The sequence below is a fragment of the Dermacentor andersoni genome, chromosome 10, assembly GCF_023375885.2.
Source record: "Dermacentor andersoni chromosome 10, qqDerAnde1_hic_scaffold, whole genome shotgun sequence".
In the NCBI taxonomy this organism is placed as follows: domain Eukaryota; kingdom Metazoa; phylum Arthropoda; class Arachnida; order Ixodida; family Ixodidae; genus Dermacentor; species Dermacentor andersoni.
The window spans coordinates 17,618,950-17,646,627 of NC_092823.1; the positions used below are offsets into that span (position 1 = coordinate 17,618,950).

General features: G+C 42.8%; 1 protein-coding gene across 1 annotated transcript in view; it reads left to right on the forward strand.

Annotated features, from left to right (window-relative positions):
• The window catches only part of cni (protein cornichon), a 45,736-nt gene that overhangs the window by 12,501 nt on the left and 5,557 nt on the right, over positions 1–27,678 (forward strand). Inside the window, exons 4-5 of the mRNA XM_050168745.3 lie at positions 17,080–17,223; positions 27,090–27,230. Coding sequence (XP_050024702.1) covers positions 17,080–17,223; positions 27,090–27,120 — 175 coding nt within the window. The 3' untranslated portion in view covers positions 27,121–27,230. The remainder of the gene's footprint in view (positions 1–17,079; positions 17,224–27,089; positions 27,231–27,678) is intronic.

Below are 27,678 nucleotides of genomic sequence, written 5' to 3' on the forward strand. Positions count from 1 at the left end.
TGTTGAATTTTGGTAATTTTTGACAAAATTTCTTTTTGGTTCTGAAGCATTTCTTTAACCATATCCTCCAGCGTAGGCCCAGGGTTTTCTTCTACATCTCCGGAAAGCATAAGTAACAGGCTTGCCATTGAAAACACGTCATTCAAACAATCCAGCACTATTTGTGGGCACGGCAACACAATAAGACATAAGGAATTGCTAGAAAAGCTTGTTTTTCGACCACCAACCTGCACGAAGAGCGGCACATTAGGTGTCATCGTCACGACAGAGTTGCCGTGTCCACTGAAGAAAGCAGGCGCTGGTAGCCCTTTTAAACCCAACGGCGAGGCGATGCACTTATCGGTGAGTGACGTCATCGTAGCTTTGCATGGTCCTTCGTAGGCATCATGCGCATGCGCAGCAGCTGAGATTGTTGGGGGGGTAGAAAAGGTACCGAAAGCTTTGTCAAAACGAAGTGGCACCAGAGTTCCCAGTTCAGCACCACGCCAGCAGCATCCGTCATTTGTCAAGATCGTTGTTCCCGAGGCCGAAGCGAGAACAAGGCATCCAGCGGCAATCTGCACGAAGAGCGGCACATTAGGTCTCATCGTCACGACAGGGTTGCCCTGTCCACTCAGTTAGATTGCCACATGTGATTGTTTAGCATATTGCGGAAAGTTTGACGGTTACTGCACGTCACTATATTATCGGGTAGGCTGTTCCACAGTGTTATACCATTGGGGAAGAATGAGTTATTCATGGCAGAACTTCGGCTGTTGATTGGTGCTATAGGGTGGCTGTGGTTTATGCGGGATGAAGTTTGATGTGATGGTTGCAGGAGGACAGGCGGGGGGGGGGGGGGGGGGGGGGTGTCGTGTGATTTTTTCAGTGCGGTGATGCTGGTATTGTTTGACTACTGGGAGCATATAAAATGGGCAGCGCGGTTTTGGATCCTTTCTAAATCATTAGTAAGATAAGTTTGTGAGGGGTGCCAAATTGAACAAAGCATAATCGAGTTTTGGTCACACGAAGGTTTGATAAGCTAGCTTTCTTATGTCCGATGATGCTAATTTCAAGTTGCGACGAGTGTATCCAAGTGTGCGCAAGGCTTCTGCGCAGATGGATTGAATATGGGTTGACCATGATAGCAATGGTGACATATGCACTCCGAGATATTTGTATGACGATGTACGGTTAATGAGAAATGACTTGATCCTATAGGTGTAATGTGCTGTGCTGATTTTGCAGGATTTGACATTTTGTAAGGTTTAATGGCATGAGTGATTTATCACACCAAGTTGCAATTACCGTATTTACACGATTGTAAGTCGACCTATATTTTTTAAATTTGAAAATCTGAAGTGGGGGGTCGACTTACAATCGAAACCAAAACGTGGCACCGCCATAAAAAAGCGAGACCAATGAGTTATTAGGGGAGCTACAATGTAGTTACAATTTTATGTTTGCTCTATGGCCCTACCCGTAGTTTTCGCTATCCCGCGCGTTTGTTCGCTTTTCGGAAGGGTTATTCAGCATTTTTTAGGGTTTTACAGCGCACGCAACACTCACGGGGGGTATCGATAGTCGCTGGAAGTGCCGCTGTTCCATTTGCGGCGGCACCCCCATAACGGCGGCGCTTGCAGGGACTATCGATAGTTCATGGAAGAACAGACGCCGCTCACATGTTTGCATTTTCCTGTAGCTTATATAGGTGTTCTATGGTAGCTTTTAGTTTGACGTGTTCGACTCTACTGCCAGCTACGTGCTACTTCCATGCTTTCTTAGTCGTCATGAGTGCTCCAGACCCACTAAACATTAGGCCCTCGTTCACAGCAGCGTTCAAGAGTGCTGCCATCCTTTACACCGAAGAAACAAATCGCTGCGCAGCGGGCCGCAAGTTCTATGTTTCCGAACGGTTGGTGCGACAGTGGCGACTGCAGCGAAGCAAAATTTTCACCTGTGACGGCAAGCGAAGAATTTCCCATGTGCCGAAGTTGGGACGCTTGCCGGAGCTGTAGGTGAAGCTTGCGGGGTAAGTCAATGAAGGTGAAGCTTGTAGGCTACGTCGCTAAAGTGCATCATCGATCCCTACCAGTGAAGTGTGACATGGTCATGAAACAAGCCCGGATCTTTGCCTTTGAGGACCTGCTCCGTCGTGAGTACGAGTCGCTGGCGGCAGAAGACCGCGAACTTGTGCCAATTGGACCTGTCAAAAGGGTCTCCCTGATGGCTGCATGTGGTTGGGTGCATTCGGCGTGGGCTGCTGTTCCACAAGATGTCATAGTCCGGTCGTTTGCCAAATGTGGAATTTCGCTGGACGACGACGCGCTGTGGGACCGTAGCAGCGATGACGATGGCAGCACTAGTGAAGACGAGTAGTCTAGTGACTGTGCCAGCTACTGATAAATTTTCGTTTTGAAATGTGCCCTCGGGTATGCCCTCGGGTATGTCACGCGATACGGGGGGATCGACTTACATTCGAGTTGACTTGCAATCATGTAAATACGATAATCCTAGGTCATGTTGAAGCGTAGTGCTGTTGTCTGGATTACGGATGGGAGAGTATAAAACGCAATCATCGGCAAGAAGTCTTAACTTCGTTAGTATGTTAGTGGGTGAGTCATTTATGTATATTAGGAAGGGAAGCGGGGAGAGACAAGCACCCTGGGGTACGCCTGACATTACATCAGAGAGAGGAGAGTCGTAGTTATTAGCGGTTGGGAACTGCTTCCGTTTTTTTTTTTTTTTGTTTGTTTGTTTTCTAGCCAGGAAATTATGTTGAGAGGGATTCGAAGGTTCCACAGTTTAGAGAGTAATTGGTTATTAGGGGCACGGTTGAATGCCTTAGAAAAATCTAAAAATAGTGTCAATTTGAAGGTTTTCATCCATGTAATGTAGTATATCTTGTGTGAATTCTGCCAGTTGAATTTCACATGACAACTGTTTCCGGAAACCGTGTTGGTGGTGAAAGAAAAATTGATGGATTCCAGATAGGTCATTAGGTTTGAAGCTGTGATATGTTCGAGCATTTTTGATGGGATGCTGGTTAAGGATATAGGACGGCAGTTTGCTGGGATCGCACGATTACCTGTTTTAAAAATTGGGATAACCTGAGCTTACTTCCAATCATCAGGGACGTTTCCTGTTTGTAATTTTTGCATGAAGATTAAGTGTAGTACCTGGCTTGAGACTGATACGGTACCTTTTAGTAATTTGCTGTTAATATTGTCACAGCCGGCTGAGGATTAAAATTTGAGATCGTTAATAAGTTTAACTGGCATTGCTGCAGAGGCAGAATTGGGCAATGTTCCTTTATCAGTGGTATTATTAGCAGTGGAAAACACAGAGGAAAATGGTCGTTTAAAGCAGAAGCGCAATGTGCGGCATCAACAGGGTCTCCGTTAGCGTTTGTGAAGTCTATTCGATTAGGTTGTGGCGTAGGGAAAAGCATGTGCCAGAATTCGTAAGGGCTTGTTTGAAGTATTGATAGTAGGTCGTCAGAAAAGAATTTGCTTTTTGCAGCTTTAAGTTTAAGTATTGTCTAACGCATGAGCGGTACCGCTCCCATGCAGTTGCACTTTGGCTTTGGTGAGTCGTTCTGTAGAGGCGTTTCTTGCGGTTGCATAGTGCTTTAAGCTGTCTGTTAAACCATTGGCAGTTAGAATCGAATTTAATAAATATAGTATGGATGTATTTGTTCTTAAGGTTGAGCATTGTAGTCTTAAATAGTTCCCAATTAGCATTGACACTTCGAGTCAGGTATGCGCTCCTGAAGTTAAGAAATTGGTAAGTTCGAAATTAATGGCATCAAAATTTCCTCTTTTGTAATCTGTGATTACTTTCTGAGTAGGCGATCTCTTTTTCCGAGGAGCGGCGATGCAGATATTGTAACGTTTGGAGTCGGGCATCAATTAGATGGTAGCTGGCCCATGCTGTCCAACTCATCCACACTGAGGACATTGTTGAAGTCAGAGACTTGTTCTCACCAAGAACGAGGAATATGGGTTTATCTACAGTGTCTACATAAGGACGTTGCAGTTAATCAGTCTAGCATGGCTGCGAGAGAAAGCACCCTGAGGAGCCGCGCAATAGCTCCTTAAATACACTCTGTCCTCCCTAGATCCCTAGGTGAGGGAAAACGTTCAACCAGAGTCATCGTAGCCGAGCCGCTTTTGAGGGGGAGGGCTTACACACACACTTCCACACAAGTTTCAGCACCCCCACCGAAGCGAGACGGTTTTCGCAGAACTGGGTCTTGCCCTAAGGAGGTGCCTCTTAATCCCCGAGCTGATCCCCGCAGAATGGCCGCCGTGGTTCTCCATTGTCTTGCGTCTTGAAAGGCACGTGAGACGGTGCCGCCAAATACATTCCTTCATAAGCTCCCCCGCTCCCGACAGACCAGGTCGGTGATGGTGAGTTCACTAACAAAGCCTGGTTCGCCGACCTCATCTCGGCATTCCGGTGACGAAGAGTTGCTGACTCGGCATATTGTCCTCACAAAGTCAGACATCGTGACGCCAAGAGGTAGCGGAATGACGCCTTGTCATCCTTTCAGAGCAAGTCTCCACAGTAAACCTAGTGGCACTGTTCGGCTGGAGACTGACGCTCGCTTCCTAGAAAACGCCAACCCCGCTGCTGCAGCTGGCTGGGAAAACTTTGTGTGGCAGTACCTCTGCAGGCCGTTCCTAACAATATGAATTAGATTGTGGTCACTAAGACCGGGGAGCGTATTAATGGTTTTTATGTCGTCAGGGCACATAGTTAGTAAAAGGTCGAGGATATTATTACCTTTGGTAGGGCAAGTTATGGTCTGGTGAAGATTGAAATCAGGTACAGTGTTTAAAAATTGTTGTTCTTTATACGAAGACCCATTCGACACTGAAAGCAACAGCCAGCTGATTGCTGGGTAATTAAAGTCCCCAAATAGAAATATTGGTGCCTTAGGATATTTATTTGTTACTGTGATTAGGGATTCATGAAGTATGTCACAGAGGTCGGGGTGGTTGTCTGGCGGCCTTTAGCAGGCACTGAAAACAAACTTCAAGGCTCCGTTTGATACGAGTACCCACATTAATTCTATGTTTTCATCATTGAGGATATGTGAGGAAGACAGGGTATTTTTAATGGCAATAAGCACGCCACCTCCTTTCTTGCCTTTTCTATTGCGCCGAAAAATCGTGAAATTCAAATTTGAAGGAAACGCTTCGGTATCTATGATGTCTTCGTGCAACCATGTTTCAATTGGTACCACTATGTCTGCACTGATATCATTGATGAAACTGTGAAGTTCGTTGCGTTTAGGGATTATGCTTCGTATGTTAGTAAATGCGGTGTTTAAGTTTAGAAATGCCATAGTGCGGATACACGTGTTACACGAGGCGGAATGCTTCGAAACATGTCATGTGCTGCCGTCGGATGCGGCATCTGATGATTAGTTGTTCTGCAACGTAATGATGGGTGAGTCGCTGAATTCCATGATGCTGTCAGTTTTCACGTTGTAGAAGTAGGTCTTGTTCCCAACAATAAGTTTGTCCACCCTCAACTTAAACGCACACTTTTGTGGCCGAATGAATTGCAGCTGCTTAGCATATACAATGCGAGTGGCTGCAGCAAAGTCCTCTCTCACGGCAAAGGCCGTTTCTTTTAGCTTATTTCCACAGTTTAGAATTTTTCCTTTTGTTTTAAAGTGAGCCAGCTTTATCACGATTGGGCGTTTTCTTTCGTGCAATTTTCCAGTTCGCTCAGTGGCATTTGGTTCAAGGGTGATACCAAGTTGATTATTGCAAAGTTTTATTACGTTAAGCTCTGATTATTCTCACGTTTCTTTTGCAGAGTCGTAAATTCCTAGGAAAAGAAGATTGTTAGGGTGCAGGCAATTACTAGTGTCGGTATTAGCAGCTTTTAGTGTTTCTATTTCACATTTAATTTTGACCGCGTCTTCATGTACGACATTCGGTGAGGGCTCAATTCAAGCAGATTCCAGCGATGTAATTCGGTTTGTTAGTGTTGAGAGAACTGTTTCATGCTTAGTTTGCACTGCTTTGAGATGGTTAATTTCTGAGCGAATTTTTAAGACCGTTTCCTCAAGCTGCTTGATAAGATAGCTTCTATCTGAGCTTTAGTTGGGCCAGGGTTTAGCTCCACATCACCGGATAACAATAAAATGAACTGTAACAGCAAATGTAGGGTGAACACATCGTAACACGTACATAACAAGTTGCGTAACTTGAAGTCGTAGGGGCACGACACCGTGACAAGGAAGTGGTTACTGGTAAAGTATTGCTTAGAAAGGCTAAGGTAACCAACCTGGAATGATATGAGCGGTGTCGTGCCCTGGGATTTCGGTGGTCGGTTGTAGATTAAGTAGGGTGCGCTCGCCACACGTGGTTGGTGACATTGACGATGAGATGTGTTGCCAGGCGAAGTTGCAAGCGCAGGCTGGTGTCAGCGGACTGGTGATGGGTATTGGGTTCTGGGATTGATCCAGGCAGCCATTGGGTGCTCCTGACACGAATAGGTCTCTGGGTGGGGACCAGGCGCAGTCATACCGTCCAGTGGTTACAGCAACTTAGCTTGCCAGGATCCGGAAGGATACGAGCGGCGCGCTCATACTGCGCCAAGCGGTATCGTGCCCCGACACCACTTGGAAACAAGTTGCTTTTAAAATTGAGAGTGTGCTAGTTTCTGCGATGTTTTTCTTGTGGAAGCTAGCACTTGAGAGGCTGTGTTAGAATGCACCCATGTAATCGGCTCGTATTACCCTGTCCTCACACCCGCCGCGGTGGCTAAGTGGCTATGGTGTTGGGCTGCTGAGCACAAGGTCTCGGGATCAAATCACGGCCATGGGAGACGCATTTCTATGGGGGCGAAATGCGAAAACACCCATGTACTTAGATTTAGGTGCACGTTAAAGAACACCAGGTGGTGGAAATTTCCGGAGTCCTCCACTATGGTGTGCCTCACGATCAGAAAGAGGTTTTAGCACGTAAAACCCTAGAATTTTTTTCCCCTGTCGTCATAGCAGGTAGCACTATGAAGACACTGTACGACATTGTACTGCCTTCAGAATTCGCCCTGTGTGTAATGGAACAGGTTGTAACATTTCTTTGCCATAGTACAGAAAATAATTTTGTCATGCCATCACTGTGATTCTGCGGCTTTTTCATGCGCTCTTGCATCGCACACACAATTGCTCGCCTTACACAAGGACATGTGGCCATCTGGTAATGCTTTGCAGTACCATAAATGCTGTTCGGTAGCCAACTGGCTGGAAAATGCTTTGCATAACTAGATTCCCTCAGTGCATCAGTTATTTTTCATTTTTTCATTATAATTTATCACGCATAGGTGTTTTGCATCACTTCATGGTGCCACAATTCTGTAAAGTGTGCTACAAACTCTAACTGGGGCTGCTACACATGGCTAAATATGATGTACTAGTTTACAGCTTACTTGAAGTTGTTGTATTGTTTATGGGAGTCTTGACACCGTTCGATTGACAGACTATTGGTATAGTTGGATTAGTGGTTTATTTTGTCTATTTTAGATGTCCTGATAGATGAGGTCTACAGAATGAACAATTTTTTCTTTATTTATTTTTATTGCTGGGTTACAAAATTGTAAATCTAATGCTCCATTTTGTGGAAAAGTTTCCAAGCTTTGGTATCTTTCTGTAAAAAAAAAGTGAGTCTTAAAAGGAAATTTTCAGTCTAATAATCAGCAAGCACAAAAGGAATGGCATTCTTTTTTGCATTGTACTGGCCCAGGGGTTTGTTCATTATTTTTTTATTTTCTGTGTCAAAATTGACAGAACACAAACGCACTGGCTGGGACCTTGAAGGTCCCAGCCAGTGCCTCTACATGTCTATGGGCCTATACTTCTGTTACATGAAATTGACCCCAACTGTATAATCAATTTGGTCAATAAGCATGCACTTGACCCCAATGGCATCAGTCTTGGTGGCGCTAGGGAACACACTGTCTCCCCCCGGAAAGGGCAATCTTCTGCTTGCCATTCACGCAGTTTCAAGGGGCGGCTCACAATAAACGGTTACACATTTACCTGAATCTGATTACATTTTACCTGATAACTATAATGCACACTTTAATAAAAGGGTCTAGAAATGGCCTGCACGTCGCAGTTGGATCATCAGCATCATCATCAGCCTATATTTATGTCCACTGCAGGTCAAAGGCCTCTCCCTGCGATCTCCAATTACCTCTGTCCCACGCCAACTGATTCCATCTTGCACCTGCGAATTTCCTAATTTCATCACCCCACCTAGTCTTCTACTATCCTCGACTGCGCTTCCCTCCTCTTGGCACCCATTCTGTAACTCTAATGGTCCACCGGTTGTCTGCCCTACGCATTACATGGCCTGCCCAGCTCCATTCTTTTTTAAATGTCCACTCGAATATCTGTTATCGCCGTTTGCTCTCTGATCCACAACGCTCTCTTCCTGTCTCTTAACGTTACACCTAACATTTTTCGTTCCATTGCTCTTTGCGCGGTCCTTAACTTGTTCTCGAACTTCTTTGTCAACCTCTAAGTTTGTGCCCAATATGTTAGCCCCCATATGTTAGTACAGGTAGAATGCAGTGATTGTACACCTTTCTTTTCAGCGGTACTTGTAAGCTCCCAGTCAGGATGTGGCACTGCCTGCCGTATGCACACCAATCGATTTTTATTCTGTAAATTTTGTTCTCATGATCAGGGACCTAAGTAAACGTACTCCTTCATAAACTCTTGAGGCTGTCTGGTGAGGCTGAACTCTTGTTCCCTTGCCAGGCTATTGTCTTCATTGTCTTCTGCATATTAATCTTCAACCCAACCCTTACACTCTCTCTCTGTTCAGGTCCTCAATCATTTGTTGTAACTCGTCTCCAGTGTTGCTGAACAGGACAATGTCACCTGCAAACCGAAGATTTCTGAGATTCACCGATGATCCTTGCTCCAAAGCCTTCTCAGTTTAATAGCTTGAATAGTTCCTCCAAGCACATGGTGAATAGCATTGGAGAGATTGTGCCTCCCTCCCTGACCCCTTTCTTTATTGGTATCTTCCTGCTTTTCTTGTGTGGAATTAAGGTAGCTGTGAAACCTCTGTAGATATTTTCCAAGGTATTTACGTAAGCATTTTGTACTCGTTGATTATGTAATGGCTCTAATACTGCTGGTATCTCGACTGAATCAAATGCCTTTTTGTAATCTATGAAAGCCATATAGAGAGGCTGATGGTACTCTGTGGATTTCTCTATTACCTGATTGATGACATGGATGTGATCCATTGTAGAGTATCCCTTCTTGAAGCCAGCCTGTTGAAATTATCTTGGTGAAATTTTATGCAATACTGAAAGCAAACTAAGGGGCCTATAGTTTTCGAATTCTTTAACGTCTCCCTTGTGGATTAGTATGTGTTGTTGTATGTTGGCATTCTTCCAGTTCTCTGGTAAACTTGAAGTTGTGAGGCATTGCATTTGAAGGGCCACAAGCTTTTCAAGCGCGATTTTTCTTCCATCTTTACGTCAAGTGTTATTCCATCTTCTCCCGATACTTTTCCACGGTTGATGATGATTGTGATATCTTGCAAGGCCCTTCTAACTTCATCGTTAGTTATAGAAGGAGCCTCGGTATCCTATTCATTACTACCGTATTTACTTACATAATGACCACATCCCCTGAATTTTGCCATCAAAATTTGATTTTTTTTTTTTTTTTCCCCATGTAATGATCACACCCCGAACTAGCTGCAGCGATATGTCGTGTGCCAAGTCTAGCTAATGATGATCGCGCTTACCATCTGTCGAATGCTGTGCGAACGACTCTTCCAAGACATACCAAGCGGTCTGCACGCACCCAACATTCTTAAGCAGATGCCCCATTTCATTCCTTTCATCACTTTCGGCACTTCCACGAAAAAAAAAAAAAAAATACAACCAAACTTGCCTCGGCGTTACTATTTGTAGGCTTTATAATGGTTGTGATCAACAACAACAAAATATAAAGGCGCCTTTCGATTCTTCTCGTCTGCACTCATGGGCACGCAACAAAGCGCGAGCAGCAACGACAGTAGCCACATTTACACTGATACGGTAGAAGTGTAGCTTATTCATACCCCGACGTTTGTAACACAGCTAAGATATTCGCCCACCCTTAGCGGAAACATGCCTTATTAGGATAGTAGTGAAGACAAATGCCGCAGTTTTCTAAGCACGCCCACCATCTGTTTCTATGTCACTGGTAGCTAAGCGCACCCCAGTTTCTGTCTCCTCAAAGTGGACATGGCTACGTTATTGCCGCAAACTTGCCAATATTAACGATATTATTCATTACTGATACGGAAAAAACTGTTTCAATGCATGTAATGTACTCGCAAGAAGAAAAATAAAGACGCATTTGGCGCGTTCGGCTTGCTCCGCTGGCCGCAATTTTTGTTTTGGTGTCTCGCACTGTTACAGCAGCAGCCGCCTGTTTGTTGACCTCTTGTCATCCATCAGCAAATGTGGGATGAAAAAAAATTTTTTTTTCTTTTCGCGGGAAATTTAACCCGTGTAATGATCGCACTCCTGCATCTGTGTCAATTTTTTCGACAAAAAATTGCGATCATTATGGGAGTAAATACGGTACTTTGAATGGAGGTGGTGTGGCTGCTCTGGGTACTGTACAGGTCAGTATAAAAATCTTCCGCTGCTTTTACTATATCTTCGAAATTGCTGATGATATTACCGTGCTTATCTTTCAGTGCATACATCTTGGCTTGTCCTATGCCAAGTTTTTTTCTCACTGATTTCATGCTATGTCCATTTTTTACTGCTTCCTGAGTCTTTCTCATGTTATAATTTCGAATGTCTCTCACTTTCTCCTTGTTGATCAGTTTTGACAGTTCTGCAAATTCTATCTGATCTCCTGAGTTTATTTATTTATTGTACCCTCAGGGCCAAAGCATTACAAAGGGGAGTGATAAAAAAAATAGAAAAGAAAGAACATTTCCGTCAAAACATACATCAATACATGAAATTATATAATGCACCAATGTAATATAAATACAGTCCTCTAAACATCAAATCAAATAATCAATACAAACCATCAAACTATAACACATCGTGAACTCACGAAAATATGAAACAGGTAAGCACAAGCAAGAAGAAACAACAAACATGAGGTAAAAAACTACTAGTTAGTTAATGTTTGTATAAACATTCTTGAAATGTTGATGGTCTGTAATGTCTGCAGTGATGGCAGGAAGATGGTTCCACTCCTCAGAAGTCATGGGGAAATATGAATACTGGGAAGTAGAAGTCCTGCAAAATGGAACGGCAGCCTTATGTCGGTGATCAATGCATGATGATACATACTGGGGAGGAAATATGAAATCATCCTGTAGTGAACGATGGTGAAATATGCGGTGAAAAAGGCACAAGCGATAAATCTTACGGTGGGATGCTAGTGGTGGTAGTTCAAGACTCGATTTCATATTAGTCACACTTGCAGTTCGAGCATAATGAGACATAATAAAATGTGCAGTTATTTTGAACCATTTCGAGTGAGTAGATTAGATTGTCATGGAAAGGGTCCCAAACAGAAGCGATGTATTCCACCTTGGAACGAATTTGTGTTTTATAAAGTAAAAGTTTAAGAGCCTGAGGAGTGCGTGAGAAATTCCGACAAAGATATGCAAGAGTTTTGTTGGTGCTGGTGATTATGGATTCAATGTGATCATTCCAGGTAAGTTTTAAAGATATAGGGAGGCCAAGATATCTGTATGATGACACTACTTATAAAGGAATGTTGCCAAGATGATATGAAACAGATGTACTAATAGATCGAGTTACATGCATAATGTTGAGTAGACCATAAATATGATCTCTTTGGCGCAAACAAGGAAGGACAGAAGGGCATGAGGGGAGTGCCAACTTTCGACTGTTTATTCTCTTGCTGTATGACATGCACTGTATACACGCAGGCAAATGCACAACATACAAAACAGCTTAAATTGTGCGACACCCTAATCACAGCCAGCTTTCAACAAACCTTCTGTCTGCATGCAAAAGTAAAAATGGTGTGTCGCTAATACAAGATGGTACTCGCTCTTTTAATATGAAACCAAAAACTGATATTGCAGTTCTTACCTGGAACTTACCTGGAATGATCACATTGAATCCATAATCACCAGCACCAACAAAACTCTTGCATATCTTTGTCGGAATTTCTCACGCACTCCTCAGGCTCTTAAACTTTTACTTTATAAAACACAAATTCGTTCCAAGGTGGAATACATCGCTTCTGTTTGGGACCCTTTCCATGACAATCTAATCTACTCACTCGAAATGGTTCAAAACAAGTCACATGCTGTGGTGTCCCTGCTTCTTCCAAGAATCCGTATCTTGTCCAGTCGTGGCTCACACTGATGTGAATTGCAGTGCCTGGGTAAATGTGCTCCGTCTTTACCTTTCAGCGGCAGCTCATGATCGCATGCACGCTCATTTATGCATCGCCCAGTCTAGCTGACACATGTCTTACCGCAAGACAGCGGACACTCATAGACAGCTCCGGTAGCGCATTTTGTGCACAGCTTGGCATGTACTTTAAGGCAGCCATGTTTCTTGCTCCCATCAGAAAGAATGCGAGGACACAACTGAGCGAGCTTGCATGGCACAGAGAATACGACTGGCACCCCTCGTCTGTCAGGAGTTCAGTCTTAGGGCCACTTCTGTTCTTACTATACATAAATTATATCTCTGTTGGTATTTTTTCATTTATGCGGTTGTTTGCCTGCGTTTGTGTTATTTATAGGAAAATTAAAAGTGAACAAGATGCTGCCATGTTGCAATCAGATTTAGAATGTATTAATACTTGGTGTTCCACATAGAAAATGAATTTGGATTCAGAAAAGTGTGTTCACGTTTGTTTTACAAAAAAAGAAAAGGATTGTAAGTCGTTACCAGATAAATGATACCCTGATAAAAAAATGAACCTACATACAAGTATCTAGGTGTCACGTTATCATCTGACTGCTCATGGTCTGCTCATGTGGATGACGTCATTGTAAAAGCTAGAAGGGCACTCAGCTCAGAGGAATTTGAAATGTTCACAGTCAAACCTAAAAAAAAAGCTGCTTACCTACATGTGTGAGACAGATTACGCCTGTGCTGTCTGGGACCCCATGCAAGAAAACTTGATTGATAAACTAGAAAAAAAAAAAAACCAAGCTGCTAGGTTCGTCCTGGGGCAGTATCGAGGGAGAGAAAGTTGTATTGAAATGAAACACGAATTGAATTGGGAATTGCTTTCCTCTCGGCGGAAAAAGTTCAGACTTAAATTTCTATTTCTCATTTTTAACAATAAGACTGGAATTAGCAGCGAAATGTATTTTAAACAACCACATCATGTATTTAAGCATAATGATCATTCTCTCAAAATCTGCAAGTAAGGTGCCAGGACAAACTTGTTTGCAAATTCCTCTTTTGTCAAAACTATTGTGCATTGTGCAAGTGTGCTGTATGAGTGAAGATTTGTTTTTTTCCCTCCTGTAACCTCCTTCTATAATTGCGAGGTAATTCTTGAATAAAGAATAAGGAATAAACAATAACAAACTTGCGTAAGATATAAATTGATATATCAAATTTGTCTGCTTTGAATGTTCTAACTGATGCAGTCTACAGAACTGCAATATCAGTTTTTGGTGCAGAGCTACAAATTTATAAATTTCATGCTTCTATTTTTTTTTTTCAAACATTAAAATTTTTTGGAAATTTCTTTTAAAAAACTGTCAGCCCAAGCACTCCATACAGATGATTAACCAGCAAAGCTGAAACGTGCGGCCCCGGTGTTTATCACTAGGCAAATCTCGATAGTTCATTAAAGTCTTTCTATATAATTGAATGTGTCTGCGTGTTTCTTAATTAATTCATTCATTCATTAATAATGCCAACGAACACAGGAGCAGTAGCACGAGTGCATTCGCACAGCAGCACCGCGGGGCACCAATGAGTCAACTGCGCAAGACGACGACGCTGGAGCCTATCCTGCTGATGGTTTTTTGTGTACACACAGTGTGTCAATAGTGGGGAAAGGAGCCCAGCTTCACTGTAAAAATTAAGGCCTTAAATGAATGTTTCACTTCCAACAGGCACTATAATTTAACTTTCTCTCCCAAATGCGGCAAATTTAATTAAAAGTAGCCCAGTGGTTATCTGATAAAAGCATTTCCATGTTTTACATGTACTTGATTGGGCGGCATTGGAGTTGTGCCCAAGCTAAAGTTTCCTCTTAAATGTCGGAAACTCTTTTTATTTGCACTAGGCTGCACAAGCTACGCGAGTGAGTGGTGCAGTCATGGAAGCATCACTCTGTGTGTGTGTGGCAGTGCAGCTGTTCTTGACCTGTGGCGCCATCTGTATACAAAATAACCACTTGGCGTTTGACAACAGGTATCTTAAGTAAGACAATTCGTGACTACAACAAAGGAAATTATGAAGTAATCATCATTGAGCTAGAATCATTTCTTGAACATCATTTCCTACCTTCGTTCCACACCAGGTCTGTTCATGATAACTGGGTCATGTTCCGAGATAAGTTATGCACATTGGTTGAGCAGAACATTCCTTTAATCAGAATAACTGAAGACAAAAACAAACCGTGGTTCACTAAGTCCCTTCATCTACTCAGAAACAAAAAGAAACGTTCATACAGAACTGCAAAACGAACCGGCACCCCGTCAGCTTGGGAAAGGTACCTTAACTGTTTAAGTTCTTACTGCTCCGCTCTCAATGTAGCCAAAAATAAATATTTTTCCCAAGACCTTCCTTCACTACTCAAATCTAATCCCAGAAAGTTCTGGCAAATTTTATCTCCTGAACGCAATACTAATGACATCTCGTTACACAATAAAGAAAACAACATTCCTATTCCTAACAGTGAGTGCGCTCAAGTTTTTAATAAATTTTTCTCATCCGTATTCACAAAAGAAAGTATTACTAATTTGCCCAATGTTGCCGACCTAGATTACCGGTACATGGAACCTATTAACATTACTATTGATGGTATTGTTCAACTTACTAATAACTGGAAGGTTTCATCTTCAGCAGGTATTGACAATATTAATTCTAAATTACTAAAAAATACAGTATCAGTATCTAGCAAGTTTTTATTTCACATTTTTCATCAATCATTAATGACAGGTCAGATACCCCAAGATTGGAAAACAGCCAAAGTCATACCCATTTTCAAAGACGCTGACAAGAACTTAACTGAGAACTACCGACCGATATCACTAACGTGCATATGCTGCAAAATGATGGAACATATTATTGCATCTCATATTTACCAACATCTAGAATCAAACAACTTCTTTTTTCATAATCAACATGGTTTCAGGAGAGGTTTGTCGTGCGAAACGCAACTGCTTGAATTTACGACAGATTTACATTTTAACATGGACTCAAACCTTCAAACTGACAGCATCTTTCTAGATTTTTCTAAAGCTTTTGACCGCGTAGCTCATTGTCGCCTGTTTTTGAAGTTATCATCATTAAAACTTAATTCACTAACACTATCCTGGCTTCGAAATTTTCTTTCTAACAGGCAGCAGTTTACTTTCGCTAACAGCTTCTCCTCGCCCCTTTCAGATGTTTCATCCGGTGTACCACAAGGAAGCGTTCTTGGTCCCTTACTCTTTCTGATATACATTAATGACATACCCAATAACTTATCATCATGCATGCGCATTTTCGCTGACGACTGCATTATCTATCGTTCTATTAACACCTCCGATGACCACCTGATCCTCCAAAATGATCTTAACGAAATCACTAATTGGTGTGACACCTGGCTAATGACTCTCAACTCATCAAAATGTAAAGTGATGTCCTTCACCCGCAAACGCAATAACTTGGACTATTCTTACTGTATTAAAAATGTCCCATTATCTCGGACCTCATCATTTAAATATCTAGGCGTTAATCTTTCAACAAACCTCTCCTGGACTTCTCACATTACTACCATCTGTGCCAGTGCTTCTCGATCACTGGGTTACCTGAGACGTAACCTTCGGTACTCACCTCCACTTATCCGCAAACTGGCATATCAAACATTTGTTCGCCCTCGACTTGAGTTCGCCGCTCCAATCTGGTCTCCCCATCAAAATTACCTAATTACGATGCTGGAATCAATCCAAAATAGAGCCGCACGTTTCATTTCCCGAAATTATAACTACCGTTCTAGCGTAACTCAAATAAAGATTCACCTGTCACTTCAGCTACTAAGTAATCGTCGCGACATAGCCCTTTTGTCATTATTTCATAAATACGCCCACCACACTAACAAACATTCCTTACACCTAGAAACGCCATCACACACGTCGCACAGATTATACAATCATCATAGCTTCACGCGCATCTATGGTAACACAGAAGCATTTAACTCGTCTGCAATTCCACGTGCCATTCGGCTCTGGAACAACCTCCCCGACAACATAGTTTTGGAAACTGACCGTGATAAATTCAAGAGCTCACTGAACTCGCTTAACCCATGTTAACCATTAATATCACACTCACTGCTCTGTGTTATTTCTTGGCTTTTTTCTTGCAGTGTTATACGTTGTTACTAACTTATATTGCTCCTTTTTATTGTAATCATATGCAGCTTTATGTAGCTAATATGTTTCATGACTTTTAGGCTGTGCACTTGGCTGCTGTTTTCATTTGTTATTGTTGTTAATTGTATGTACTTGATTGTATGCCCCCCTTACTCAATCCCCAAGAAGGGGCCTTGTAAGGTATTTTACAAATAAATAAATAAATAAACCACGAATTGCCTGGTTGCATACCCTTTGTTCACTTTTGTGCTTGCAGTATGCAACATGCGGTAGTGGTTGCGAGTGCAAGCAGTAGGCCACTGTTTAAGACGGACTTGTCACTCCACTCTTTCCGTGGTACATAGGTGTACATCTACGAAGCCTTTCACATAATGCGTAAATATCATCATATTTTGTGGCATAAAGATGTGGGACTGGGTGTTACATGTAATTACATGGCACTTTCGTGTACCTTTCTTGCATATGTATGTGTGGAATGGAGTGTGAAGGATGGTCCCTCCTTCCATAGGTACCGGCAGCGTCCCGTGATGAGCGTGCCTGGCCTGTACGACCCTACGAGCATAATGAACGCTGACCAGCTGAGCCGGGCGATGCGTGAGGGATGGGTCAAGCTGGCCTTCTACCTGCTCTCCTTCTTCTACTACCTCTACGGGTGAGCTTTTCTTTTTTTACTTAGACGCTTTTGTTGCTTGGCTTGCTTCGCTGGTCTGCTTGCCCACCAGAAAGTACTACGTGCTTAGGTGTGGCAACGAATGTGTATTGGTAACCCTTGAAGTGCAATAAAAATATTATATTGTATTATATATGTTCTTTGAAAAGAAAATAGAAGGTGGATTGAGACACCCTATAATGGTGACGGCTGCACCTTCACACGTAATAGCAATAATTTTTAAGATGTTCTAAAAAAGTTAAGAAAATTCAGGTGGCATTACGTACACTTCATAGTTGCATGCTGTGCCTTCTGCATGTACAGTTGTTGACACTTAACATGTCCACTTCAGGTTTGGTTTTGGCCACATTGACAGAAATAGCTGCTCAATGACGGCTGCCTGCTAAATGACATATTCTACATGTGACACCCAGTGTTCTCATTTGTATATTTGTGTTCTTTTGCTATGTAATTTTCTCATGTTTAAAATTATTTTTCAGTGCAGATTTGGAAATATACAGTTGAACCTTAATATAGTGAAAATGGATGTAGCAGATTGTGGGATAAAACAAAGTAAATAAATGTTGTCACCATTGTTAGTGCAATGAATATGTGCTTATAATGAATACTGGATATTAGAAAGGTGTTTTTGTGTTCAATGCGACTGTTTAACAAGTTATGACTTTTTAAAGAATCAGCTAGCATTGGCCATTCCTTCAGCTCTGGAAACGGCCCCAGTAACAGGCGCGCGCAGTCCATGCTGCTGTCTCTCAAGACCAGCTTCTTCTCTGTGATGCGCACGACATGCCTCTTGCTGTGGCCTCAAAAATGCACGAACGGATGCCACCACTTTTCGTATCTGCATAGGGTGTTAAAGCTTGCACAAATTCGTCACCAGCCTATTTTTATGTCCACTGCTGGACGAAGGCCTCTCCCAGCGATCTCCAATATACCCTTGTCTTACACTACTCGATTCCAACTTGTGTCTGCAAATTTCCTAATTTCATCACCTCACCTAATTCTCTGCTGTCCTCAACTGCGTTTCCCTTCCCTTGGCATCCAAACTGTGATTTTGATAGACCACTGGCTATTTTCCCGACACATACGTGGCCTGCCCAGGAAAATTTCTTTTGCTTAATGTCAACTAGAACATTGGATATTCCTGTTTGCTCTCTGATTTACACCACTCTCTTCCTGTCTCTCAAAGGGCCCTTTCACCAGGTCTGGTCTTCTTGAGCTAACAAGTGCCATGCATACAATGCGCACTAACGACCGTGTCTGCTCAGTATTGCATCGCTATGTGCTGCAGAAAGAGCTTAAATTTCAATCCGAATGCCATCTGCCCTTCTCCTCGCGGGTGCCGCGCTCCCAGCCAGAGAGTCTACGCATGTCGCGCAAGCACGCTTACATACATGGCAGTGCTGTGATGTTGCTCCTGGTGTGGCACGTGATTTCAAGAATTATTCAAGGTGCAAGGGGGTTTATTCGGGCCTAGAGCAGCAGCGACAAACGCAGCACCAGCATGTAGGGCGCAGCGAGAGAGCGAAGTGGGTATGGAGCTACGCGATGGCAACAGTGCTTTTGAGCATGCTGATCTCCCTCACAAAGGCAACATTTCTCATTTGTGTAATCTGGTGCTTCAATAGACGAATTTATGTTGTTGTTTTTTTTTACTTTGCATTGCAGCAAGAGAGATGTACTCTCATTTTGTCTGCTTGTTCCCAGGTTGTGCAGTCACGCACGTAGACAAACAAACTACGTCATTTTCTACCGTGTTCCAGCGTAGGATCATGTGATCCACTTGTGTCTGCCTCAGTATTCGTGTAGCCCTGACTTACATGGCTAGTAGGGTGTCCTCGTGCACAGTGCGCAAGATTGTGTGCTGCGCGATACGACACAATCTCAACTGCTGGCGCATGACGCCATCAGCGGAAGTGCGCTGTTCAGCAAAAAGGCGAGAAAAAAGAAAAAGGCGGGGCCCGTGACATATGCATCACACAATCCTCCAGCTCCGGTATGGGAGAACACAGGGAAGGAATTTTGCTTCCGGAGGCTAGACGGGGTGCAAGTAGAGAGAGTGTCAATGTCGAGTTCACAGCATTGAAATATTTCTATCTCGGCTATTAATGAACCAATTTGAAAAATTCTTAAGGCAGAATGCTCCAGGGCATGTAACTTCCAGCGTATAAATAAATAAATAAATAACCGAAGCTTGCTATGTGGCCTCGTGAAGGTCCCTTTGACATTACGCTTAACAAATTTCTATTCCATCACTCTTTGTACAGTCCTCAACTTCTTGTTAAGCTTCTTTGTTTACCTCCAAGTTCCTGCCCCATATGTGGGGTAGAATTCAGCGATTGTATGTGTCCAGTTCCCATTGGTGCAAGGGCACATGTTCAAATCCCAGTGGTGGTGTTGGGAAAAGAATTGGCAAGCTGGCTTGATGGTGACACAATAAACATGACTTGTTGATGATGGTGATGATGGCCATCGTCATTGGTGTTATGGATAAGATGGACACAGAAAACCCAGTTTTTAGTTTCTAGCTTCGACTGCTGTAACAGTAATATACTACTAGAAATTCTGAGTGGCTACTGCTCACCTTCATGGACGGGCTGGAGTACCCTGCTATTTAAAGGGCCACACAAGAGAGACATAAGTTGAGTTGCATTGGTAAATTACTTTTCTGTGATACCAAAAAAGAACTAAAACACTCTTGTTACAAGAGAAGGCTTGGCATGCCTGAAGGGTGTAAAATAAAATGTAGGTACTGAGTCGTGACCCTACCTTGAAGTCCCCATAACAGCTTGTCATGATGTCATAGGTTCTGGTGGTACCAGTCGGGGCTTAGTTAATTTTTATGGGTTAAGATGGACAATATTACAGTGGGTAGATGGGTAGGTGTGCCGTGTTCCAGGCGTGAAGTGTAGTTAGTGCTTCTCCGCTTCATGACAACAAAAATGGTGCTATGGTCCGTGGCCTGTCACAGTCTGCGCGTCGTGTGCTGGTGCAGCCATTTTGCAGTGGAACTGCAGCGTATTAAAGTAGATGTATCTTTACCTCTTTCTTCGACTTTCCCGCTGCTGCTGCTGCTGTCTCGAACCCCGTGTCGAAAGGTGGTTCAGAGCGTGTATACATGGCAGGAGTGCGGCAGAGAGGAAAGGCGATGCGAGAAACTCGTTTGAACCTTTGCACCGTGTCAAATGTGCACAATGGAGCTGGTTGTTGCCACATTAGCCTCTTGACAGCTGTAATTATCTGTGACCCTCCGCAAAAGCATAGCAGAACTTGCAGCACTTACTTTCTGCTAGCGTGCAAGTCCAGAGGGAAGCGAGATAGAATGTTAAAGAGGAGTGGGGAGAGGATGCAGAGAATGAGCAGAACCGATCCAGTCGTGAAATGAGTGAACAACAGCCTTGCCACTCTTTGTTTGCAGTTCCCACACAAAGGGGGGGGGGGGGGGGTATACAGAAAAGGCGACGCGAGAAGGCAAGGAAATGCTACTGCTATAGACACGACAGCAGTAGTGGGCGGGCAAATGGGATTAATTTAAGTTCAAGGTACAGTACAGCACGCTCCAGCTATTGCTGTAAAATAAACACCATGCAAATTTGTCAAGCACACAACTTGGGCACGGCGTGCAGATGCAGAGCCACACTAAAGCGCATCGCAGGGCCTAGGCAACACGATGGAAGCGGTCACGCATCAAGGCCCCAAGCGATTTTGTGGCGACACCTTTTCCCGATGCCTGTAGCGCTTTTCGCGTTTGTGAGTGGTCAAGAGGTGCTCTGCTCTGGGCAGTGTCGAACGCGGCCACTCACATATGCGAAAAGCACCGAAAGGCATTGGGAAAAGGCATCGCTACAAAATGACGGCCCAAATGAACACTTCTGTGCCCGCCGCGATAGCTTTGCGGCTATGGCATTGCTCAATGTTGCGAGTTTGATCCCGACCTTGGTGGCCACATTTCGATGGGGGTGAAATAAAAAGCGCTCGTGCACTTGGATTTAGGGGCACATTAAAGAACACCACAATGTTGAAATTAATCCGGAGTCCACCTCTGCAGTATGCCTCATAATACGATTGTAGTTTTGGCACATACAGTCCCATAATTCAATTAAAGTTTAATACTTCTGCCACGATGCGATGTGCTATGTGAGGCAGTGTATATGCTCAATGTTCACGCTCAACAATGCCTCAAGCAAATACGTCTCCCTGTCTGTTCTGTGTACTACGCAGACAAACAGCAATGGTGCACGCAAGGTAGCGTTTCACTTCTACAACTCACCGTTCTCGTGTTGCACTAAACATTGAAGAAATTAAACATTCGCCGTCAACATCACTGGTAATTATGGTAAATCAAAGTAAACAGCACAGAAAGCTTCGCTTACATTGATTCCCACAGTGTGTGGGATCTGCACATGTTTATTACTGTATTTAAACTGGAAACTGTATTTATATGGCTTTGCAGTCGAACCCACTTATTGCACCAAGAAAATCCCATTGTTAAACCGATAATTTTTATAACTGGATTTAAAGAAAAAAATCACAGGAGACAAACATCCAAACATTTATTTTATTTTATTTATTTGAAGTACCTTACGGTCATCTATATGAGGAATTGGGTAAGAGGGGGCTAGCACAATAATATGGGGATGCAAAACAAAAACAAAGACAAAGCAAACTGCATATCAGAGTACAGGGGAAAATTATAGACAAATTCGCACATTTCAGGTAAGAACGGCATACAATATACAAGAGCTATATGAAGATGCATGTTAAAGAAAGATCTTTAAAACAAATACGATGAGAGAACTAAGTTAATATGGAAACAGATAGACAGTTCCAGGCAGTGCACATGGCTATTATTTCATGTTTAACAATGCAGATGAACAGAGAAGACACAATAAGAAGAAACAATAAAAGCTACCGCTCTATTTCATCCAATTAAATGTGTGGTTAGATGCTAGCTAAATTTTTTGTTATCAGATTTAACGCTGATGAAACCTGGTAGGTCGTTCACGCGCATGTTGCCTGTGAGTGTTAAAATGAAAGTGACCGTCGTGCCATAGGTGCGCATGAAGCTGAGATATTTTTGTAATCTGCGTGATGTGCAAGATGGGGATAGACAGACATAAAGTTGAAAGCCTGGCACTCAGCATATTGGTGAAACAAGCTCAAAAGCTCGATGTCATGACGGATACATGGAAGTGAAAGAACATTTCCGTTTTGCTAGGTAGAGGAGGCAAAACGAGCGTACCTATTCTGCACAAATTCTACAAGGTTATTAGATTATTGTGGTTGGGTGACCAGATAGTGACTGCATACTCAAGCTGCAGATGGAAAAGTGTTTGAAATGCCAACTTACAAATGTTACAAAAGTCGGGCATTTGTGTAAATTAAGATGTAGGCATCCTAAAGATCTGAAAGAACTAGCACGAAATTACTTATTACAGAAAAAAGAATTAACTATGCAGAAAGAAGTACAGTTGAAACCCACTTATAGCATTGCCAGTTTTAACGATATTCAGATGTAACAATGCGCAGCTGCCCCGCTGAACTTTTGTCTCTGTTCTGTGGGCGAAGTAGCCTGCTTGCTGCAATTGGCTACAACACCATGCCTTCGTTGCATCACAGTCCTCAGGTGCTGTCTCCCTTCTACCTCTCCAACATTGACACAGTTGACTCGTGCATGGGAGGGATGGAAAGGAGGCCTGCGATGCATAGGGCGATGTGCCAGATGCGTGGCTACAAAGGCAATTGTGGCAAAAGTGCGGGGCATGCATTCTTTTTTTTTTAAAGGATTACATGTTCTTTTTTCTTATAGCACGCAGACCCACCAGGCAGATTTAGTCATTATAACCTATAACGCAGCATGCGTGGAAGCATTGTAGTAAGCAGTTTATTTTGCCATAGAACACATGCAAAAGTTGACGGTGCATCAGCTGCTCATTGTTATATCTTATGTGTTAAAACCGTCATTGTTGGAAGTGGGTTCGACCATAGTGACAGTTACAAATTTATAAATGCCTCGCACTTACGCCACTTTTAAAAGTGACATACTTATATGGTCAGTCTGCTGCTGCTTTCCAGGTTTGAGAAGCAATGTTTACAGCTCTTAACGGTATTCAAGACTGTGAAGTAATTTGTGATAACAAAATTGTGATGAACTATGCACTAATTCTGTACTGAATAGCTTTGCATCAGTCCTTCTAAATAAACAGCGATGAAGAATTATGTCCAAGATGGTACACGTAAGTGGGCTTATCCATACGCCAGTGTAATACCCCTGTCAGGCGGGCAAGTTAAGGGCAAGCGGAGTGTACTCGCAGAAGAGTGCACTCCTGTCGGAGGGCGTACCCTCACCGCCAGTGGTTTCAACAATACAAAATATAATGCATGGAAAAAGGACACAGAAGTTCGTTTTAGTTGTTGAACAGTTTTTAGCAAAATAATCAGAGCAGAATTCGCTGATATTCTGTTCTGACAGGACCAAATGCTGCCTCGTCACACACCTTCATCTTGTTCTGAATTGGCTAGGCATTACATTAGTCTTGGCTGGCGTTGACTTGCAACACTCTTATAACAAAAATATTTTCGTTTTTTGTTGAGTAAATATAGATTAAGATTTTTTTGTATTTATAATGCAACTAAAACAATCACCATTAAGAAGTTTATTTATCTTAATCTACATCTTCAAAAAACACGATTTTAGTCTGTCACCCTTTTTTTTTTTTGCTGCGAGTGTGCTCCGTTTTCCCGTTTAGCACCGCGTAGCCTAAAGTGTTACTCAAGGTCCTAAAGTGCACTTAACTTGCCCGCTTGACAAGGGTATAATACGCGCGGGGATTGACTTTTCTGAATTTTTTTCTGGAGAACGTGCAAGAAAATTGTTTTGATTTTGAACGAATGTAAAATAAGATTGAGCAAATACTGAGGCCAGTGCAACTAAAGCTCGCAGTTCCTTGCACAGCTAGATGATACGTATAAGGCACGTGTGCAACAGAAATAAGCAATCTTTTTCAGCTACAAAATAATTTGACATTGTTAGAAATACTACAATTTCTTGCACCATTCAGTGATCTAAGAAAATTAGATTATGAAGTTTTACATGCCAGAACCTCAATTCGAATATGAGGTGCACACTGTGGTGGGGGACTCCGGATTACTTTTGACCTGCACTCAATGCACGGCGCATGAGCATTTTTGCATTCTGCCCCCATGGCCGGTATTAAACTAGAGTGATGATGTGTGGCTGTTCTTCGAGTGAACAGGAAAGCTTTTGAGCAATCATTTATTGTTGTCCACAGACTGCTGCGCAAATCACATCGTCGGTTTCTTGAAGGACAAGAAGTGGCTCCTTTGTACAACATGCCACATTTTTATTGGCAACCGGCTCACTTGACAGGCATATAAGTTATGGCTTGGTCTCTCCTGGGGCGTTTAAATTGGCCACCAGCCCGTGGAACACTTGCTTGTTCAGCAAATGTCACTTTTCTTCGAATTAAATTTTTAAGCAAATTTTCTTCGTTACGTAAGCATGAACAGCGGGCAGAACGCCGTCACTCATTAGTGGCAGATACACTTTCAGGTTCTTCCCTCCTGTATCCCATGAGTGAAGTGGCACTCAATAAAGCGACAATCGCACACGACTTAAAAGCTTTTTGTCAGCAGAGCGAAGTCCACGCTCCCTTTCTTGGATCGTTGTAAACGGACATATATTTGCATGGCTTGCATTTTCCAGCCTGAGTTACAATTAGGTGCGAAGCAAGTGATGTCCCCTCTGCTGGTTTTCTTGTTTGCATAAACACTTGATACTGGAGCCCAAGTAGTGGTGAACGTCATTCACACCACTCATTGCACTTCTTAAGCATTGTGGTAAATTACTGCAATTTAAAGAACTATTGTGGCAGCGAGTACAGCTCGCTGCATAGTCTGTATGTTTACAGATGATAAAAAGAACAATTTTTTTTAGTTTGATTCTTTCTAACACTTCTTTCTAACCTCACACTCTTATATACCTATTCTGTTACCATAAGTTGGCCATCTTATTTTGAGCCTTACACGAAAAACAAAGAATTTGAAATATTACAAACATGCAGTAACAATAAACTGGGTAGCAGACAATGTGCACTTTTCAATAGACGGCTGCTGTCACGATGCGGAGAAGCAGTGAACTGCGTTAGTTGGCACACCTACCCATCTAGCCAGCGTAGACTACATTGTACTAATGCGATATTCACAAACTTTCCTGGATGTTTCTATATGTTTTTATTTTTGTGTCTGTTTTGCCACCAACTTGTTTCACGCGGTAGAGCATCGGGCTGCAGTGTTGACAGAACCAGGTTTGAAACCAACCGTTAGACTAACGTGGGTCAGTAATTGTGTCACAATGATTAACCCTCTGAGGGTCGATTTTTTTCGCCATACGCAACCGTCTAGGGCCGACTTTTTTTTTATTGCAGATTCCAATTCTTCTTAAGCAGTTATATGGAAAAAAAATTTACCGTAATTTTTCTAGGGTGACCGCAAAGTGAGAAAAAATATATTTTGCATTGGCATATTATGTACTCTTCATTCATTAATAACAACAGTAGAAAAGGAAATAAACTTATAAAAACTGAAAATTTGATGCATTGTTATAGTTCAAGGCTTTGAAAGTGCACACACGAGAATATTTCGCAAGACTCAAGTGTTCCTGCTCTTGCACTAATATGTACATCCATAGCGTAATCGAACTGCGTAGGTGCGTGCACTCAAGAAAACTATGTGGTTGTGTGCCCATCAAAAAAGCAACATGTGTGACAAACTTCTGCTAATCTTCATGTCATCGCCAACCAGAAGCAATTAGTTTTCGCGAGTCTCAAAAAAAAAAAGGAGAAGAAGCAGTGAAAAAGCACGCACGGCGGCATTGTTCCTATGCACACCCTTGTCAGCACTAAACGGGCGAGAAACAAGCAGTCGCCCTTTGAGCAATTAGTAACGAGATAGCCATCAGTTTTGCAAGCGCAAGAAGCCAAAACCGCCCGCGGAACAAAGCACAAACTGCCATCTGCCCGTGCGAGCGGTAGCATATAGTAGACACGCGGGAGCAAACTAGCGCTAAAACAAACCATGCAACGAAAACCGAGAGAGGGAGGAGCGCTTTTTAAACGTCTAGACGGCGCCGTATATTTACGTCATTGACCCTCGAAGCGATTCGAGGGTCAATTAAATTTTTTTTTATACCTTTCCTTCAGGCGGGACACGCATAGACTTACAAGTTGCATGCAACAAAATTCACAAGCACGAATAAGTGACTGCCAACAATAAAAAAGTTACAGTGATAGATAGCATTGTAGGCATGTGCAATCGCTTGGATTGCTGGTTGTGAAGGCTGTTAATAAAAATAATGTCACCTGCTGTTAATGAAAATCAGTTGGAAGTCAGTTCTCTGTGTGTCTGTTTGCTACTTGCTGTATCCTGTCCTTTACGCTGTTTTGTTCAAAGGTTTACTCTACCACAACGACACCAACATGGGAAAATACTTCAGGTGCTGTGGTTTTGACACAAAATTCAATTATGGAATTTTGGCCTCAATTTTCTCTTCCATTAATGCACTTTATCAGTCCAAACTGATATAGTGTTTCCGTTGAGTTACCCTTTAATGTTTCAAATGGTGACACACACACATCTTAAACTTTATGAGCTCTGGCTTAACAGTACGAGGTATGGAAAGCTTGCAATGACATAAATAAAGGCGTGCATGCACATGAAGGTTTCCTTTTATGGTGAAACTGCCTGAGTGAGCTTTGCTCTTGTGGCTGTGCTGCTGGAAGTAGAACTGCTTTTGCAGACTTGTGAACCTTGTTTTCAATTTTCCACTGCAGCATGATCCACTCCCTGATTACGGTGGAGTGAGTGTGGGCCACACCCGGGAAGGAAAAGCGGCAACCCAGGCGAAGAAGGATCCTTCCAATCGGCTGTCGCCCCGTGAAGCAAGGCTGCGACTTCCTGAAGTGCTTGCTAAGGTTGAACGAGTGTTTCCCCTCTTACCGTATTTAGTCGCATAATGATCGCGCTTTTTGTCAAAAAAATATACGCAAATTCAGGGGTGCGATCATTACGCGAGTTAAATTTCCCACGAAAAGAAACATTTTCTTTTTTCATCCCGCATTTGCTGTGGGATTATGTGGGAGATGACAAGCAGGCGGCGGCGGCTGTCAGTGCGGGACACCAAAACAAAAATGGCGGCTAGCGGAGCAAGCCGAACGCGCCGAACATGATTATTTTTCTTCTTGCGAGTACATTACCCGCATTGAAACAGTTTCTTCCGTATCAGTAATGAATAGTATCATTAATACCAGCAAGCTTGCGACAATAATGTAGCCATGTCCACTTTGAGGGGACAGAAACAGAGATAGGCGCGCTTAGCTGCCAGTCACATAGAAACACATGGCAGGCATGCTGCGAAAGCTG